At 39.2% G+C, this 18197-nt stretch overlaps 1 protein-coding gene across 3 annotated transcripts in view; it reads left to right on the top strand.

The window, feature by feature from the left end:
* The first annotated feature begins 2656 nt into the window (after positions 1–2656).
* LOC103049652 (vitamin D3 hydroxylase-associated protein-like) overlaps positions 2657–18197 on the top strand; it is a 31469-nt gene continuing 15928 nt past the window's right edge. The window contains exons 1-6 of one of the 3 annotated variants that reach the window (XM_007430160.4): positions 2657–2881; positions 12096–12173; positions 13603–13868; positions 14747–14860; positions 15939–16082; positions 17212–17342. In XM_007430160.4, the coding sequence (XP_007430222.1) occupies positions 13638–13868; positions 14747–14860; positions 15939–16082; positions 17212–17342 (620 nt within the window). In that variant the 5' untranslated portion in view covers positions 2657–2881; positions 12096–12173; positions 13603–13637. Of the gene's footprint in view, positions 2882–3370; positions 3473–3505; positions 3608–12095; positions 12174–13602; positions 13869–14746; positions 14861–15938; positions 16083–17211; positions 17343–18197 lie in introns of those variants that run through there. The other 2 variants (XM_007430159.4, XM_025167889.2) reach the window with 2 other exon arrangements.

The raw sequence follows: 18197 nt of genomic DNA, 5'->3' as shown, positions 1-18197 counted from the left end.
TGGGGTCACGTGATTGCCATTTGCAACCTTCCCAGCCAGCTTCTGGCAAGCAAAGTCAATGAGGAACCATGTGAATCACTTAACGACCATGTGATTCACTTAATGACCACTGCAAAAAAGATTGTAAAATTGGGTCCAATCACGTTATGATCCACTTAACAACTGCGTCACTTAGCAACCTAAATTCCAGTCCCAATTGTGGTTGTTAAGCAGAGACCCTCTTTAGAATTAGATGGCATGATGTCAGGCCCAGCCCAAGAACAACGATGAAACAGTCCAGTCTAGTACAGTTCCTTTATTTGCTTATACCTTATAGACAGAATCTTGCCAAACTAAATCTATACTACAGCAACTAGTGGAAATACCCTGGGAGATTCTAGGGAGTGGCTATCCTGAATCTCTTTCTCTTCTTACGCTCCCCCTGTGGATTGTGTTGCCTCCTCCCCCCTGCTGGAATGCACCCCCTCCTTCCTGATAGCTTTGATCTCCCACATCACTCTCCTCCTTGTAGATACACTCCATCACACCTGCCTATCAGTTTCTCAGTCTGTCACACTTTCTCTGAAGGGTTCTTCCCTAGTTTGAAAGCAGCTCTGCATGTCTCTGATAGCAATAACATCAACAGTGTTGGAGAGCTGATGTGTGTGTTTGTTCCTTTAGAGGCTGGGATTCTGTAGAACTCCTGCCTCCTCCCAGCTTCTGAGTTTCCATTCTTGTAAAGGGAATGATGGTTTTGTGGTGTGGCAGATCCTCCTCAGTAGTCCACTGACAAGATTCTATCAATTTCCCACTGCTTTTCTGTAAGGAACAAACTGTTTGCAAAGCACATGTTTGTCCTTTTTCTTTTTACTTTTCTTTCCTTCATTTGAATGGAGTGGGAATGAGAATACTCTTGTTGCTGCAGGCTATGTGACCACCAGTCACTTGCCAGTGATTTTTCTCTTTTTCAACAATATACTGCAAATGTGGATCACTGCCAAACTGCTTCTGAAGGTTTTGAGAATGAAAAAGCTAATGGTGTGAAGTGCCCTCCATTTCTTTTTCTTTAATACCCTCCCTGCCACTTGATATACAGGCCAAAGTTAAGTATAGTTGCTTTGAAGAGAGAGAGAGAGAGAATCAGCTTTCCTGCAGTTTGCTGATTCATCTTCATATCAGCATTCTCTCACCAGCACTGGCTTAACTGAGAAAGCCAGTGTCTAGAAATAATATTTTTCTGACACTATGAAGTAATATCACATTTCACAACCAGATAATGGCTGTTAAGGTTCATGTTTCTATTAAACATTTTCTTAATGCACATAAGAGAAGGGCTGGTCTAAGCATGCTAAAAACATCAAAGGGCAAAGGCGCATAAAAGAACCTTGTTGGTTAGACTTTGAAAGTGCAATGAATTTTTGCATTTATCATTTCTTTTCATTCCTGTTGTTAGGAACAGTTTGGCTGCTTTTAGGAAGAGGGATAGCCTGCAAAGAAGGAAATGAAATTGCTTTCTAAAGCCTCAGTTACTGGATTGGCAGAAGCACTGGACCATCAGCAACTCCTTAATTGTAGACTGTTGGTAGTAGGAGGGGAAAAGTTAGGTAGTGTGCTCTGAGCTCCTGCAAACTTGACCACAAAACAAAGCTCTTAGGTTCAGCCCATCTTCCCATAACTAGGTCTGGCAACATCAACTGCTCTCCTGAAATTAAGGTGATGATTCTTGGTGCGTCCCTCTCTGGAATATCCTACCTGGAATATCATTTTTTTCCCTGTTTTGGCCAATATGCTGCTTTGAAAACCTAATTTACTTCCAGAAGCCAGGTGATTTATGGTCTGACACAGTGAGACTGAATGAATTCCTTCACACAAAGGAAGAACTCATGCATTAGACTTACCACTGGCAATAATTCAGGAAAGAAGCCTTAGCAGATGAAAGTAAGTGCATAATTATCCTTCCCCACTTTGTACAATTAAAGTGTTGGGGGGGGGGGAAGCATAGAAAAACAGCCTTTTGATTGTCCTTAACAGATTTTGGTACAAACAAATGGGCTTGGGGCCCTTGCTTGTAATTACTTCCCATGATAAGTGTTTGAACCAACCACATATAAAAGACTTTTCCATGCACAACTAGTCCAACTTTAACCTTGGGGCAGATCCACCCATCCTGCTTGGCCCATTGTCACCATGGGTGACTCACTGTTTCTTGAGAACAGAACAGATGACATCGTCTTACTCCCAGCCCATTGCAAATGCATACCCCATCCCAATTTCCCAACTTTAATTCAAAATTGCTGCTCTCCAACTTGAGCTGACTTTAGAATACTATAGGTGCTCTGCAGTACTTCATTTCATTCTCCTAGAAGCTGGCTGCAAAATTCTGGGAGCTGAAGTCCACACATCTTAAAGTTGCCAAGGGTGAGAAACGCTGGTGTAACCAATCAGAGCTGGAGCTTCTACTAGAGTGAAATTAGGCTGCAGTCTGAAATTTCATTAGATAACAAATGACTTGGGGTTAAACTACTAGAAGAATGGATTGTAGGCCTCCAATGTTTGTATTTCCCAGAATCAGAGATTTCTGGATGTAATTCAGCCTCTGAGTGAACTTCCTGAACCTTTGGTAAATTCATAAACAGATTTGTCATGCCTCTCATAATACACCCAGAGCTCCAGCTAATGATATCCTGGAAGCCCCAAAAATACAGCCAATTCTCTCAAGAAGGATTTACTACCATGTCTTCCCACCAGTCAACAACTACTAGAATCTAGCTTATTTCTAATGTGAGATGCATTGAAATGACAACAGACCAACATTTACAAGCTGACCAAATAAATGCAGCTCCATTTGTTGTGATTGGCTTCCTTTACTTCAATTTCTAATGGGTGAGCAGGCAAGAAACAGGTAAGTTTGTATGGATTTCATTAAATCTAATATATTGCATTAAAAGGGAAAGTGTAGCTTCAATTTTAAAATGTTCATGTGTATGAGCCTATCTTAGCTTAGCATACATTACAGTTCCTTATTCTCTATGAAAGGAACTTGTTCTATAACTAAAAAAAAAAACTTTCCTAAGCGATTACATTTGTTTATACAAATGTTTTTCTGGGGAGAGGAATATCAAATATAGATTGTTAAAATAATTGTGTCTCTCCTGAAGATTTTTCTATATCCTCTCAAATTGTGTGCTTTTTTTTCCTTTTTAATTTCCTCTTTCTTTGTATTGTTCTACATATTCTTTTTTCCCCTTTGATGTTTTGGTGCTGTACTGTGTGGAGAATACACACATACACCCACCCCTGTGTTGGAATATGTAGCAAGACACTGATAGCAGAATATCTGACGGTTAAGACCTTATCTAAGCATAGTTCAGTCTGTTGCTTTTAGAGAACTGGGTGTGGTCAAACTATTAAATTTGCTTGGCTCCAGCCACAGTTTTATTAGCCTGGGATTGTAATACATGCGGTTGTCTTTGCTGGACTCTTCTACTGAAAGGTAACCTTGCAAAGGAGATAAGTATCTGAGAATCTTGCTGGTTTACAGAAGATAGTTGAAATATGTGATTTTTATTTCCCTGTGTTATGTGTAGGGAAGAATGTCCTTTACCACCATTTGAACTTCTACCACAGGGTGAGCTATCTTTTGAAAGTTGGGCCAGTATTTGAGGAGGGCAAGGGTTGAAATAGGTGGGCACTGATGCAGTGTGGGACATGTAACGTGGGTGGCTTTTCCTTGGGTTTAGAAGGGAATTTGGTTCTTTTTCATTCTTTTAAAAATGGGCTTTTATCTATTTTAGGTTGGCCTCAACAGGTGCTAAACCTGGCCAAATTTGTCTGGACTTGATGGCTAAGCAGGGTTGATCCTGGTTAGCATTTGCCTGGGACACCACCAAAGAATACTAAGGCTTTGGGTTAGACTGGGAAGTTTAAAAAAATCCTAGAAAAAAGCAATGGAAAACTAATTATGTACTGGTCCAAAGAACTGCATGGTTGAATCAGTGTAGTCATTAGGTGTTGAGCTTGGCTTGAGAGTGCCTTTATCATATATTAGGTTTACAATTCTGTTTTTGTGTATTTCTCACTTCAGAATGACAGTAAACTATGGCATCAATTTTCAGCAATTGTGTACCATAGGAAAAAGAGTATAGGGGCTGAATGCAGACTAAAGCCTTTTTGACTTTAGTTGGTCTTACATTATAATAACAGTGTTACATTACATTATAATGCAGGGTCTGTAGCAACTGTAATGTATTCTCTGTGCCCTTCTTAGAGAGACTAGTCCTGTGCTTTAGGATGAGCTAACAACTAGACACTAAAGAATTGAAAAGTTGCGCTCACTGGAGAAGAAACCTGAAATGTATGAATAATTATAGTGCAAGAATATATCCAAACCCAATAAAATATTTATTTAAATAATTATTTATTTAAATAAATAAAAATATATTATGGTGCCAGGTTTTTACTATGGGTGGTTTTAATAGATATATGTGTATATTAATTGTACAATGATGCTGTTTTAACTGTTGGTTGGGAGCCGCCTAGAGTTGGGCATAAGATGGGTGACTGTATAAATGTTTTGAATAAATAAATAAAACAAGACATTCCAAGCCAAGATATAAAGGGATAGAGAATTTTGGTCAAGTTATGTTTGTACTCCCTACCATCACTCTACAGTCACAACAAAGAACATCTTAATGACTAACCAGATTACTAGATGAGTAACCACTAAAAATAGGTGAATTATGCTGAAGAGGTAAAAAAAACTGAGATAATCCAGCATTTCTATAAAAGAGAGCTGGAGGGAAGAAAAGTTTGAAGTCCTATCTTCCACTCCACTGAGGTTCATCTCAGAGATTACTCTAATTTCCATGCCCTTTTCTCCCTGGCCATTGTGATAAGTTCCCCCCCCCCCAAATATATGATCTGATTGAGAGAGTAAACATGAGATGCTTATATTGTTAAGATAAATATATTAAAATCTACCAGCAGTCTCCAGATATTGTTAGGTGTTGTTCACTGACTTTGCTCTGGTTTTGCATAAAAAGATTCCTGATCCTACAGTGGAGGAGAGACCTCTGGTGACATAAATGGTGGAGAACATCATGCGTAGCTTAACAGAGCTTGGTGATCACCACTTTGCAAAGGGAGTAAGTGCACCTGAAAGGAAAGGAAGCATTTTTAGAAAAGATACAAACAGTGCTTTAAAGAGCAAACATGCCTTTTCCAGCCTGGAAAGGGTGGTTTCAGCAGCTGATTCTTTAGCAGCCATCTGCTGACTTCCTCAGTCTTGCACACAAAGTGTCTTCTAGTGTAATTCCTGGACTGCATTGGTTTTCCTCGGCTGGATGCCTGCCTGTTTACTGCCTGTAGTGATTTTTATTGCCCCCCTGACTATGACAGAGCAACCAGGGGTGGCTTGGCTGCCCTGCACAACAGGCAACCCAAGGAATCAGTGTTTGGTGGGAAGAGGGAAGACACTTGAGGGATGGCTCAGTCTTCACAGGACTGAATGTTTCTGTGTCTGAACTGAGGGGTTGTTAGAAAGGCTGCTGTTGTCAGAACCCTGTCCTTGACTTGGTTGGGCTGGCATATCGGGTCAACGTTCCTTTATGTGGAATCTCTTTGTGACAAAGATCAGAGATTCTAAAGCAGGGTTCCTCAACCTTGGCGACTTGAAGATGTGTGAACTTCAACTCCCAGAATTCCCATGTTGGCTGGGGAATTCTGGGAGTTGAAGTTCACACATCTTCAAGTCGCCAAGGTTGAGGAACCCTGTTCTAAAGGGTGGAACTGGAAGGATTATGGAACCAAGGATGGCACAGTGACAAAATGCTAGAAGGTGAAATCCTCTTGAAACCTGCTGGAATTCTTCTGAGATCTGCTGGGATCCAGTAGAAAGCTCCCAGTGGTGCTGAGGAACCTGAATGAAGGATGAGTCTTGACGTTGCAAGTTTTGAATACAAGAGATGTGGAAATTCACTGGGATCCAGTAGAAAGCACTGAGTGACTCAGGAACATGAGAAAAGAAGCAGTCTAGATATGTCTTGATAAATAACTTTGCAACTCCAGAGAGGGGAACAGCTGATACATTGAGAACATGGGGCATGGATAGGTGGCCTTTGTTTTTGTGATATGGTCTTCATGATTCATTGTTGAAATGTATGTTAAAATCTAGGGGTATAAGGAACACTCTTATTGTTTGCAGTAGAAAATCTGGCAAAGTTGTTTTTGAAAACTTTAAAAGTGACATATTTTCCTCCACACCCTCCCTCCCCCTCTCTCCGTCCCTAAGAGTTGGAATTGGCAACAAAACTCTATTCTTTGGCCTGCTTCCTAGGATGTAGCTGGCTGCAAGAGTTTTGGGTAACCTCCCCTTTTAAGAACTGCTTGTTGTTATATTACATTACAGATTAGTTTACTACATTTAATACACTAAGCCAGTGTTTCTCAAGCTAGGAGTTGAAGTCCAGACATCTTAAAGTTGCCAAGCTTGAGAAACATTGTACTGAGCTGTTTTCTTTACCCAAACCGCAGTTGTTGCCTTTATGGACACAGGGTTTGCATGCTTCCTTTTCTAATCATTTTTTTAAAATTGCTTGTTAACTGCTTTTCAGCTATTAGGAGCCTTTGGAATGACAAGTTTTAAAGCATTGGGATTTATTTTATTTATTTTCTGCACTTTCTAGTTTTTCTTTTTCTTTTATGTTTCTTTGTATTAGTTTTTATCTTTTTAATTGTAATGTTTAATAAAATTTAGGGACATGGTACAAGCTGCTATAAGCCAGGTATCTGTCCGTCCTTAGGAAGATAAGGGAAGCCCTACTGCAAAATATCTGAGGTCTCAGTGATGGTACTTGGGGAAATTTGAAAAAGACCTCCATCGACAGCAATGTTGTTGTAGCAGGAATCCATAGATGTTCTTACTTGGCTCAGGAGCTGAAACAAACATTTCAAGGCTTCCTATTGCAGAAGGAGTCCAGGGCAAGTCCATACACTTACTGCAGCTGGCTGTGATTCCAGAACTGCAGTTCAGCTGGGTAGCAGAGAACAGGTACCCACTAATAAAGTTGGTTTAGTACATTTTAAAACTATGTTATTAACTGTAAGTATACGGAAGGCAGTATTTTAAGCATCCCTTCTTTTATTGAATCTTGGATATGGTTTAATCCTTTTTCTCTTATGTTTTGGAAGCTTTAAGATGGTACAAGATTTGTAAATGCAGTATGTAAAGAAACAGCCAAAATTGTGGATTATTGGCCAGACTTGGTGCCAGGAGTACACCAGACTCATAAATATGATTATGGAAAATGTGTATCTCTGCAAGTTGAAATTGTTAGGCCATTTGTTCCTCCTCAGAAACAATACCCCTACCCTAAAGAAGCACAAGAGGGTATTGGAGAGACAATAAAAAAACTTGCTAGAAGAAGTTCTAGTACAAACAAACAGTCGCTTTAACAGCCCCTTCTGGCAAGGTTTTCACTATGCTCCACCCATATCCCACCATTATTTGACAGAAAAGTTAGACTCTCCAGACCCAGAAGACAGACAAAAGTTTCTGTTTTATGTGGACAGTACATTAGTATTTGAAAACAAATATTTTATAGGGCTTTGAAGGTACTGATTCTTGTCAAAGACACCACATTTAATGTTAATTTGGTAAAGCACAGTTAGTAAAGCAAAAAAGTTAAAGATTTGGGCTTAACACTATAACCAGGGGAAAGAAAATTGACTTAGATAAAATTGAGGCTTTGTGTGCCAACCCTACTCTTAGGAATGTGAAGCAGTTACAAACACCACCAGGAGCTTTTAATTGTATATGTAATCACATTCCTAACTTTGCTGACGTTACTAGAAAAATGTGGAAACACTTTAAAAAATGCCAAATGGGAATGGACTGATTAGCACCAACAGACTCCTGACACTTTGAAAATGTTAGCTAGCAGGAGTCCAGATTACCTGACCACCCCACCACGATCTTTTACATACAAACTAGATTTGGTCTTGAACCTCCAGGTGCATTTGTATTTCAGAAGAATGATGAGAGAAAGCCTGTAGCTCGTGACTCATGAGAACTTGCTGTCCTGAAAAGAAATATATATACCTTGTGAAAAATCATGTGCTGCTGCTGCAAACTTTTGAGATGTTGGGAGTGCTCCAGTTATTTTGCAGAGCTGGTACTTCTCTCTTACGTAACTTTTATAAGGCAAAAAGGTGCATTGTTGTTTAATAGTCAGGTGGCTCCACAGATGCTTTGTTTAATGTGGAAAAAGGTTACCACAGAGATGGTGCAACAACCAGATTTGTTGTGTAAAAGCATTTTAGAACAGAATAGAGGTCATGATTGTGCTTTGAGAGACTGGAAAAAAGAGATTGCTAGGACATGCTTTCCGTCTGAATCCCTTTCTTCAGAGCACAATATATGGTTTACTGATGGCAGCAGCAGATATGTTAAAGGAAAGAGATTATCCTCACGGGTAGCTATTCATTCTGCTTGCTGTACCCTGGGTGGAGTACTGGGTCCCTCTGAAGTAACTGCATGTCTGAAGGCATTGGAAGATGATGCTGAACGTGAAGAGCCTGAGCTCTCTTTAATTACCAACAATGAATATTGCCAGAAGGGTTTAAAGTTTTACATGCATTACTCGACAGAAGGTTGGTTAAACACTTCCAATACATCTGTAATATATATTACTCTATGGAAGCAATTATATCAATTTACACTAAAGATTCTTGCTTTATGCATATATTGAATTAAGGCCCATTCTAACATTGATATTTGGAGATAGATAAATATCTATCTCAATGAATGAATGAAGCAGAATCTACTGGAACCCAAGTCATTAAAGTGATTGATCTACATTCTTTAGGAGAACAAGAACAGTTGATTTTGGATATTCATAATATGGCCCATGAGGACTCCCTTTATGAAGAGAAGATTCTTCATAAAGTTGAGCAGACTGCTAACTGGCCCAAGAGGAGGAAAATGGTCTAGTGAATAGTACAAAAATATACCTTTTGCCTGCATGTAACGAAATATGACCTTGATAAAACTATGCAAGAATGTTTGTCTAGGCAAAAGGGCTAAAATATTTTTTTAAGTTTGGAGCAACAAGATAACATTCAAAAGTGGCTCTGACGGACAGCTTCCCAGTTCACTGGAGTATAAGGGGAGGAGGCCCAGCACAATCAGACTTGCGAGATTCTGTTACTGTAGCCAATCTCGATAAAAGTAGCTTTAGCCTTCCTGTGAAGTTGATTTCCGGGTCTGATCTATCTAGTGGGGCTGACACGGCAACACAAGAGATAATACCATACTCCCAATATTTCCTTATAAGGACATAGGTTAAAGGGATCATGAAGTGTGGTATATTTGGATTATATTGACAAACTACCCCAAACATCTGAAGGTATCAATCATTTTTAGCTATAGTTAATGAATTTTCTGGTTGGATAGAAGCTTTTCCCACCAAATGATGCATTGCTGCAGAAACTATATCAGGAAATCTTTTGTAGATTTGGGGTATTCCAAGTGTTGTGCCTTTGTTTCAGATGTTCCAGCTCAGCTTTGTGACTTGTTACAAGTTCATAGACAACTACATATTTTATATAACCCACTGAGTGCTGGTCAAATTGACCTCATGAATGCAATCCCGAAGGAAGCTCATAAAAGTTATGCTGTGCTTCTTTATTATGTGGCCACTATACTTACAAACTATTTTGGCTGCTATTCAATTTTCCCCACAGGAGGAATATGGTATAGCCCTTATGAAATATTATTTAGGGATCGAGCAGCTTTAGGATTTACATGGTCACCTATAATTTTACATCTCACTGTTGTTGATCATGTTATGGAAATAGCTGATAGAAAATTACTAAGACTATTGAACAAAAAGCAGAAAGGAGGAGAAGTAAGAGGTTGGCATAGGGGTGAAGATCCTCATATGTTCAATGTAATTAAGCCTACATGTACATGAAATTACTTTTTCCAGCAGCAGAAAGACTGGTTTTCCAATCACAGGAATGTGTTAGAGTGGTTAGGAGGCAAAAGCCTTCAGCATGTAACTGATTAAGGTCTTGTCAATTTCAGGCAGCAGGGAAAGCCCCCAGAGGGAGCTAATGAATTAATCAAGGTCACAGAGCTGAGCTTGTTAACTTGGGGTTAGCACTTACCAGGGAAGTGCTGAGGTATGGAGAAAAGCTACTCAGGAAGAGATGCTCAAAAAGCTGGACAATATTTGATTGTAAGGCTATGCCTGCTGGACAGAGAACATGAGGACAAACAGGAGGGCATGTCTTCCTTCTGCCAGAAGTCTGGTAACCATACCCCTATACCAACAACAAATGCTTTTCTTGCAAGCCCAATAACTCCTCAAATACAATGATCAGATCAGAAATGGTCTTGGACTTTCCATGCTGTGGGATACAGTTAGTGCAATTACTTTTTAACCTGGGGAAACAATTCCAATATTGATGATAACAAGCTTTAATGAAGTATACAGTGCCTTACCTAAAGGAGCAGTAATCAACTACTTTAGTTATATCAGAAGGGCAAATCTTTTATGAACAAGGTTAATGTGAGGACAATAGATGGCTGATATAGGAATAATGGGACCACCAAAGTGGGCAATACAAACCCCCAGAAGCCAGTGTATCATATAAGACATGATACCAATGCAATAGGGTATTTGAGGATGCACCATGCAAGTAAGGATGTATACTTCGCTTGAATGAAGCTCAGGGAGAGAGCATTCCCAAAGGTATGTCTTCAGCAGGCACTGAATTTAGAGCTCAGATATCCAGGTTTGTGCCTTCATGCCCTCAGAAAGCAAATAGCTTAATTTATCCACTATTCTCCAATTACAAGTAGACATTTGAGAAGTCTCCTGAAAATTCATGGCAGAGCATGCTTAAAAAACATAGGAAGCAAATTTGTAAGAAGATTTGTCACTTTTGGAAGTACAAGAAATGGACCAATGGAATGTAGTCCTCTGTCCAGGTCTTGTTCAACATGTCAAGGGGAGAAAATATTATAAATTAGTTATGTCGTTGAGTTGAAGGAAAGGGTAGGGTGGTTGTAAGAAAGAATGTAATTGTTTTCTAATATGTTCTGCCTCTAATAAAAATAGAAATATATTATCATTGTCTGCTTGGAAAAAGATAGTTTGAATTACATTTATCCATGGCAAATCTTAGCTGCATAGGTGTATAAACCAGATCGCTAATTTCATTGTAATGAAATGTTCCAGCAATATTTTTTTACAATGGTGATTTATTCAGAAGGCAAGCAAACCTGTTAAGATGTGTTATGATTTTTCATGTACACGAATCACCTGAAAGGTGAGAAAGAATTGTTCACTTATTTGGATTGTAATCCTTTATGTACTTTCTGGATGTTCAGTCTTACTAAACTCAGAAGGACTTGAATGGGATTGCATGGACAAAAGGTGTACATTCTAACTCCCCCTCCCAAGATAGCTTGAGGAACAACCAAAATGTTACTTAAAACACTCCAAAGCATTGAAAATGTGACTTTTCTTTTCTAAAATAATATTCATCCACACTTTTTTTGGTCAACTGCTAGGAAGATTTTTTTCCCCGTAATATGAAGTTATGAAGACTGAAGGCACAAAAACGAAACAAAAAGAAACATTACAGACATCCGCAAAAAATAGAACCCAAATCAGTAGATATGTAAGAAAACCAAAAAAACATGCTTGTCTATCTGACTGCATGCAGTATTAACCTACTGCTGCAACTAATTCGAATTTTAAAAAGATAAATCCCATGCTAAGTATTATTTAACAAGGAATGGAAGATCTATGGTGTGGCCGCATTTGGAATTTTATATATAATTCCATTCAATGTTGTGAAGGGTAAGTTCTGAAAGTAGAAGCTGAAAGTAGAAGCTCATGGTCACCTTCATAGGTATGTCCTCAGTGTTATGATTTATTCAGAAATTCAAATCCAAAGTGAGATTCTAGAGTACAGGTTTGAGCTGAATTCATAATTCATACAATTTTTATCGAGTACTGTGACAAAACCTGTGAGCCCATTCAAACTCCTGAGCATGCTTATATCTAACTGCTCCCTAACCATACAATCTATTCTGATCTTTCAAGGTGATCAGTTTTGAAAGAAGTTGTGAGCTCACAAACTCAGTGAAACGAAGCCAGGAAGCAGCGACTGATAACACCCAGGTAAAATGAGATAGCAACTTCCTTAGTAAGTCTTCCTTTGGTGACAATTTTATATCCTCTTAAAAGGGATAGCCCAGCATGGTCTGCCCAGGCAATCATGGAAAGTTATCTCAGAAGTCTGAGGATGTCTATAAACATAGTTGTTTACCATGATTGTGCCAGTGACCATCTTTTTATCCTAGGATGCAGGTGAAGATGTCTTTGGGTTCTCTCCTTGATCTCCTCCCTCCCCTCCCCGCCCCCCTGAAGAAGTAGTTGGTTGATATATTTCAGTTTTAGCCTGAATTTCTGGTCATTTCTCTCAGCTATCAATGTTTGCCAGTCTGAATAAAGCTCAACGTTCCTTTGCCTGTGTGATGGGAAAATAATAAAATAAAGCTGGAAACTCTTCCCCCCTTTGCCTCTCCTGCAGCAAACTCTTTACTCTCCCCCTGCCTCTCTTTCTGCCCCCCTCCCCTTTGCCTCTCCTGCAAACTTTCCCCCATTTCCCTCTGCTGTTTCTTGCCTCCCCATTTGCACATGTAAAACAGAATCAGTCCCAAGCTAAGGCATGACCCAAGGATGACCACGTTTCTGCTGCTGAAATAGCCCTCTTAATGCTATCACATTGAAACAATGGGAGGGGCCATCACCTGTCTGCTTAAGGGCTTGCAGAAGGGGCAACCCTGATAAGGAAATCCTTTGTTAACAAGTGAGAAACTGCAGGAATTCCATTCTTATTAAGAATATGTGCCTGCTCTTTGCAACATTCCATTCTCTTTTGTAACAGATTCCTTGACTCATAGGAAAACAACAACAACAACCAATTTTCCCCTGTCAAGCACCTATGCAAAACTTACCCACCAAACAGATCCCAAGGATTTCCTGCCTCTCAACCCCAAAGGGCATAAGAATCTCTGCCTTTCTATTGTTCAGGGTCCCTCTTTCTTGGAAAGCAGGCACTCAATGGTCATTGCAATAAACAAGGTTCTTCTCCTAATCGTTGTGCTCCTGTCTTTGGCAAAAATTCCACAGCATCTACATTTGTCCACATTGATGCCTCTTATCCTGTCGCTATCTGAAGGCTATCAGCTTCTTTTTGGCTACCTTTGAGCATCTCTGCTTTCCTTGCCAAAGTTCACCCATATTCTTGCTATTCTTGTTAGTTATTGTTATTTTGCACAGGTTAGGTTAGCTCCAGGCTAAGTTTAAAATTACACATACACGGTAAAGGCACGCCTCTTAACCAGAGGCATCAATTGTCAGCAAAGTGGGGAGAAGTTCTGCATCCTTCTGAAATACTTTAGCATATTTGCAAGGATGGGAATGCTATAATGGAACATGGACATGATATTTCTTATAATGTGTTAGGATTTGAAGAAGCCAGTGCTGCATATCTTTCTGTAATGAACTCAGTTGGACTTCATGTTAGCTTTCCACTACTTTTCAGAGTCTCCAAAGATTGTCCATAGGTCTGGTTCCAGAATGCTGCAAGGAGCTTCTACCACAATCCAAGAATGGTTGAACCAATCCTGGCCTCAGGATAAAATCCATCTCCATGTGGTTGTGGCCCTGACCTGCGGTTCATTTGCAGCTTATTTGGTACTGAAATGGTTAGGCCAGAAAAAGCTTAAAAAACAAATAGAAGAAACAAGAAGGGAAAGGGATCGTGGCTTGGTACAAATGGAAAAATCAGTGCAGGCATTTAAACGCCAGGTACCTATTTCCTAAATGTTTTTGTTATTGTATAAGTACTTATTACACTTATTTATACTTACTGTATAAATAAATGTAGTAACTCAATGTTTATATAAGTGCATATGTATTTAGATATGATATTTTTCCTGCAGATTTCAGGAGTTTACAGGAGTTGGAATAATAGGGTTATTGATAAGATAGAATTTCAGTAAACAATTTCAGATAAATATCTAATACATCTAAATTTTGATTTTTGGTATTTCCCTGTTGTTTGGCTCTTGTCAATAAGGTTGGGTTTGGTCACTATCCCTCTTTTAAGTAATGCTGAAGGATATTTCATGACTACACATGGAGGAGAAGAACTTCTGAAAGTTTTCATGGGATGAACTTTATTTTTAAATACAACTTTAACCAAAAGGGTTGCTACTGCTTCAAATGTCAGCTTGGCTGCCCACAAGAGCCGGGGACAGAGGTTGAATGGAAAGGAGCTTCACCATAACTTAGTCTGGTTCTTTGGGATGGGAAGATGGATCCATCTCTGGTTTGCTACTGTCACTTCTTCAGTTCATCGTCTTAGTAGGCACAAAATAAACGTTTGGGTCAAGTAGAACAGAAAAGTCTCCCAAATGACTGGCAGCACCTACACGCTATAGCAGAGGTGCAGAACGTGGGGCTCCAAGGGCCTGATGTGACCCGTGAAAACTTTGGGGCAACACCCAGACCCATCCAAAATTATACTCAATGGTAACGTTAATAGGATGGGAGGGGGAAATGGTTAAATGCATGGTTGCTGGCTTGCCACTCAACAACCAAAGTTAGTCCCCCCCCCCCGCAAAAAGTTGTACACCTGCTCTGTCAAATTTGTAGAACTGCTGTACTGTGCCCTTTCCTTACAGAGCTCTAGGGTACCAACTGATGACATCCTTTCTCTGCCTCTGGTAGAACTGGTTAAGAGGCTGAAGGAAGACACTTTGTCTCCAGATATTGTCCTTTACACCTATATGGAAAAGGTGAGCATAGTTGGAAACAGCAAGGTTGGGGCCATATGGACCGTGGGGTGAGGGTGGGAGTGGCAACAGATTCCCTAGTAGCACATCTATTAACAAGAATGCTTTTGGAATTCAGGCAAGCCCCATGGGCATTCTTAGGAAAGAATGGTGCGTGGCTTTGTTTCTAGGTATCCTCCTACCTAAAAAAAAGACAACGGTAACCTGGGTTTGTCAAGTGGGACTAGAAATGCTGTGGACATAAACTACATTCATTTCCCTTACAGAGAATGGGTGCTTTCTGACTTGCCACAGAAGGCCGGCTATGGCTGTCATTTGGCGAAAATGTCCACAATGTGCTTTCCAAATTCCAAACATGCTCGTCAGCCTTGCCAGTCCCTTACTTAACTTATCCCTACCAAAAAATGTGTGTGTGTGTGTGTCGCAGAACACTGTACTATGCAGCTAGAATAACTTAAATTTTGCTCCAGTTCATTTTCTTTTATTTTGTGTACTTGATTTCCAGAACTAGTATTATCTCTCAAGGTATAGCCTCTTGAATTTCTTGATAATCTACTTTCTTAATAAAGCATAGCTTTGCCAGAACATTAATTCCTTCTCTTATCTATATATGTATATGCATGTGTGTATTTTGGGGAATTTCCTTTTTTTAAAATTATTTTTTATTGAAGAACTTTTTACAGAATAAAAACAATACAAATTTAGAAGAAAAAGGAAAGTAAAGTTTTTGGAGGTCAGTGTACACCCTCTAGTGGATCATGGTGCCACGGCATTTTGCATTTTCTCCTTCACTACATTCCCAATGGGGGGGGGGATACTTGCTCCATTTTTTAGAAATGAATGCTGATTGGAAAGTCTGGTTTGTCTTTTACCCCACACAGAAATAAGAATAGTTGGGGGGCAAGATCGATCTTAGCGAAGATCAGAGACATAAGACATTGATGGAAGTGAGGCAGTAGAAATGGGGGAGTTTTTTTCTAGGAATCATGGATAAGGAGTGGGAAGTTATTAACAGAGGCAAGCACACTGTTCCACTTCTAATTAATTCCCCACCTTGTCTCTCTACTTTTTTCCTAAAAAGGCTTTAATGCTCACCAGGGAGGTGAACTGTGTGCGCCATTTTATTCCAGAATGTGAGCTGCATCTTCAGGAACTGAAAAAGCAGGAGGAGAAGGGTGCATTGTATGGGGTACCTGTCAGCATTAAGGACCACATTGGATACAAGGTGATTCCATTTCTGTGATTTGTTGGTTTCCTATCAATGGCGGGGGGTGGGGGGGGGGAGGATCAGCTGCTAAGAGATGACCACTAGAAGCTTTTCTAAGATATACATTTGCCTGTGGTTTAGCCTTTTCATATTATAGCGTGACCTTGAAAAAGGATGGGAAACCATGACCTGTGGAAAAACGCAGCCTGAGAGCCCTATTTTTGCAGCCTCCAGAGCCACTAGAATTGTAATGCCCCATCCAGTGGCTGATTTTTGGTGCTGCAGTTTTTGCTCTTTTTAAACTAGCGGCATTAAATGTTTTATTTTCTGGAAGGGGAACCTCAAACATAGTTTTTTTTTTTAAGCAAAAATAATAATAATAAAAAAAATCCTAGCAGAAACTGATTTAGGTAGCAAATTTTTAGTATACCTAAAAACGTTTTGCAGGTTATCAGCTTCTGTTTCATGTTAGAATTTTGAATGGAACTCCACAAAATCCATTAATCCTTTGGCTTCTGATATAACAGTGATATAGCAATATGAATTGTATTGGTGGTAAATAGTAGTAGTAGTAGTAGTAGTAATAATAATAATAATAATAATAATAATAATAATAATAATAGAAAATCACAAAATATAAGGACATGCAAATAGAACAACTATGGCAAAAGAAAGCAAAGATAGTACTAATAGTAACAGGCGCCTTACATGCAATTTCAAAACAGCTGGAACACCACTTGAAGACCATCGGCATTGACAAAATCACCATCAATCAATTGCAAAAGGCAGCTTTACTTGGAACAGCTTATAGTTATATCCTTTAACACCATCAAACAACATCTGCCTATCTCAGGTCCTTGGGAAGGACTTGATAGGTGGATAAAAATGCCAAATCCAGTCTAAACATCTGGATGACTGTATGACCAACAACAATAATAATAGATGACACTGGGCAACAGTGTTTTCTATGGTGTCAGTTTGTGTTGTAAAAGTATACAGTTTCTCATGTGGTGCAGATCTCTGTCAAGCCTGCTTTGCAGAAAATGGCCTTTTGAGAAAGAGCAAGGGAAAGTAGAGGTTATCATAAGGTGGTGAGATATATCGCTGATCTACACCTGCGTTTCCTTAATATTTCCTTCACTTTTAGGGCCATTTGTCAACATGTGGCTTTTCTTATTTTCTTGATGTGGAAGAAGAGGACAGTGTGTTAGTAAAGGTATTAAAGAAGCAGGGAGCAAATCCATTTGTATTCACCAATGTCCCGCAATCTTTATTCAAGTAAGTTTCCATGCCCCAAATGTCAATTCTTTTCTTTTTTATAGCTACTGATAAGTCCTGTGTATTGATAAACTCTAACTCCTTGTTGTGCAGTTATTAAGAACATATGCCTGTTAGCTATTTGTTCCCAATCTTGTCTTGGCTTGTTTAGCCATGGCTTGTTGTGTTTGAGTACAAATCTGGGTTCATTCTGTGTGTTTGTGCTCTGTGCATTTCTTCTGGGCATTATTAGAAAAATTGGAGAACAACTGGAGAAAAGAAGCCAGAAATTGATAAATAAACCATGAATATTTTGATTACTTGCAAAATTCTGATCTTTTCCTTTTTAAAAAGTAAATCATAATTACAACAAATCCTGGCTTAGCATTATCAGAATGTTTCTCTTCAGTAATAGGTAGATGTACAGGAAGTGTGCATAGGTGCCAAAAAAAAGGAAACAGATTTCAGCAACATTGTATATTATGTCTGAATCCCTCTCTTTAGTATTGCAATCTGGCAGTCTTAAGACATCTCAACACTATATTGCACTAATTTATTATTTACTATTGCTGGAGAATGGGACAATCGCTTTATTCTAATTCTTAATTTTCCTATGTACTTCAGAAGAGTATAAGCTCTGCTAACCCTCAGGATACTTAAATACCTTCGATCTTAAGAGCATTTTGGGAGCTTCTATTAGATTTATTTGTTTGTTTGTTTGTTTGTGAAGTCTCCGTTATATAATTGCTTGCAGTGATCCTAAGAGATGTACCCATCGTTACTATGATTCCACTTAAGTAATAAGCAGCCAGAGCCCAGAAACCATTCTTTTTAGCTGTGTTCATCTGTTCAACATGTTGAAGGAATGTACTGTGT

Source organism: Python bivittatus, unplaced genomic scaffold (assembly GCF_059951505.1).
Source record: "Python bivittatus isolate LINGU-HERP-01145 unplaced genomic scaffold, Pbiv_v1 ctg000700_np1212, whole genome shotgun sequence".
Lineage (NCBI taxonomy): Eukaryota > Metazoa > Chordata > Lepidosauria > Squamata > Pythonidae > Python > Python bivittatus.
This window is presented reverse-complemented; position numbering and strand designations above follow the sequence as displayed.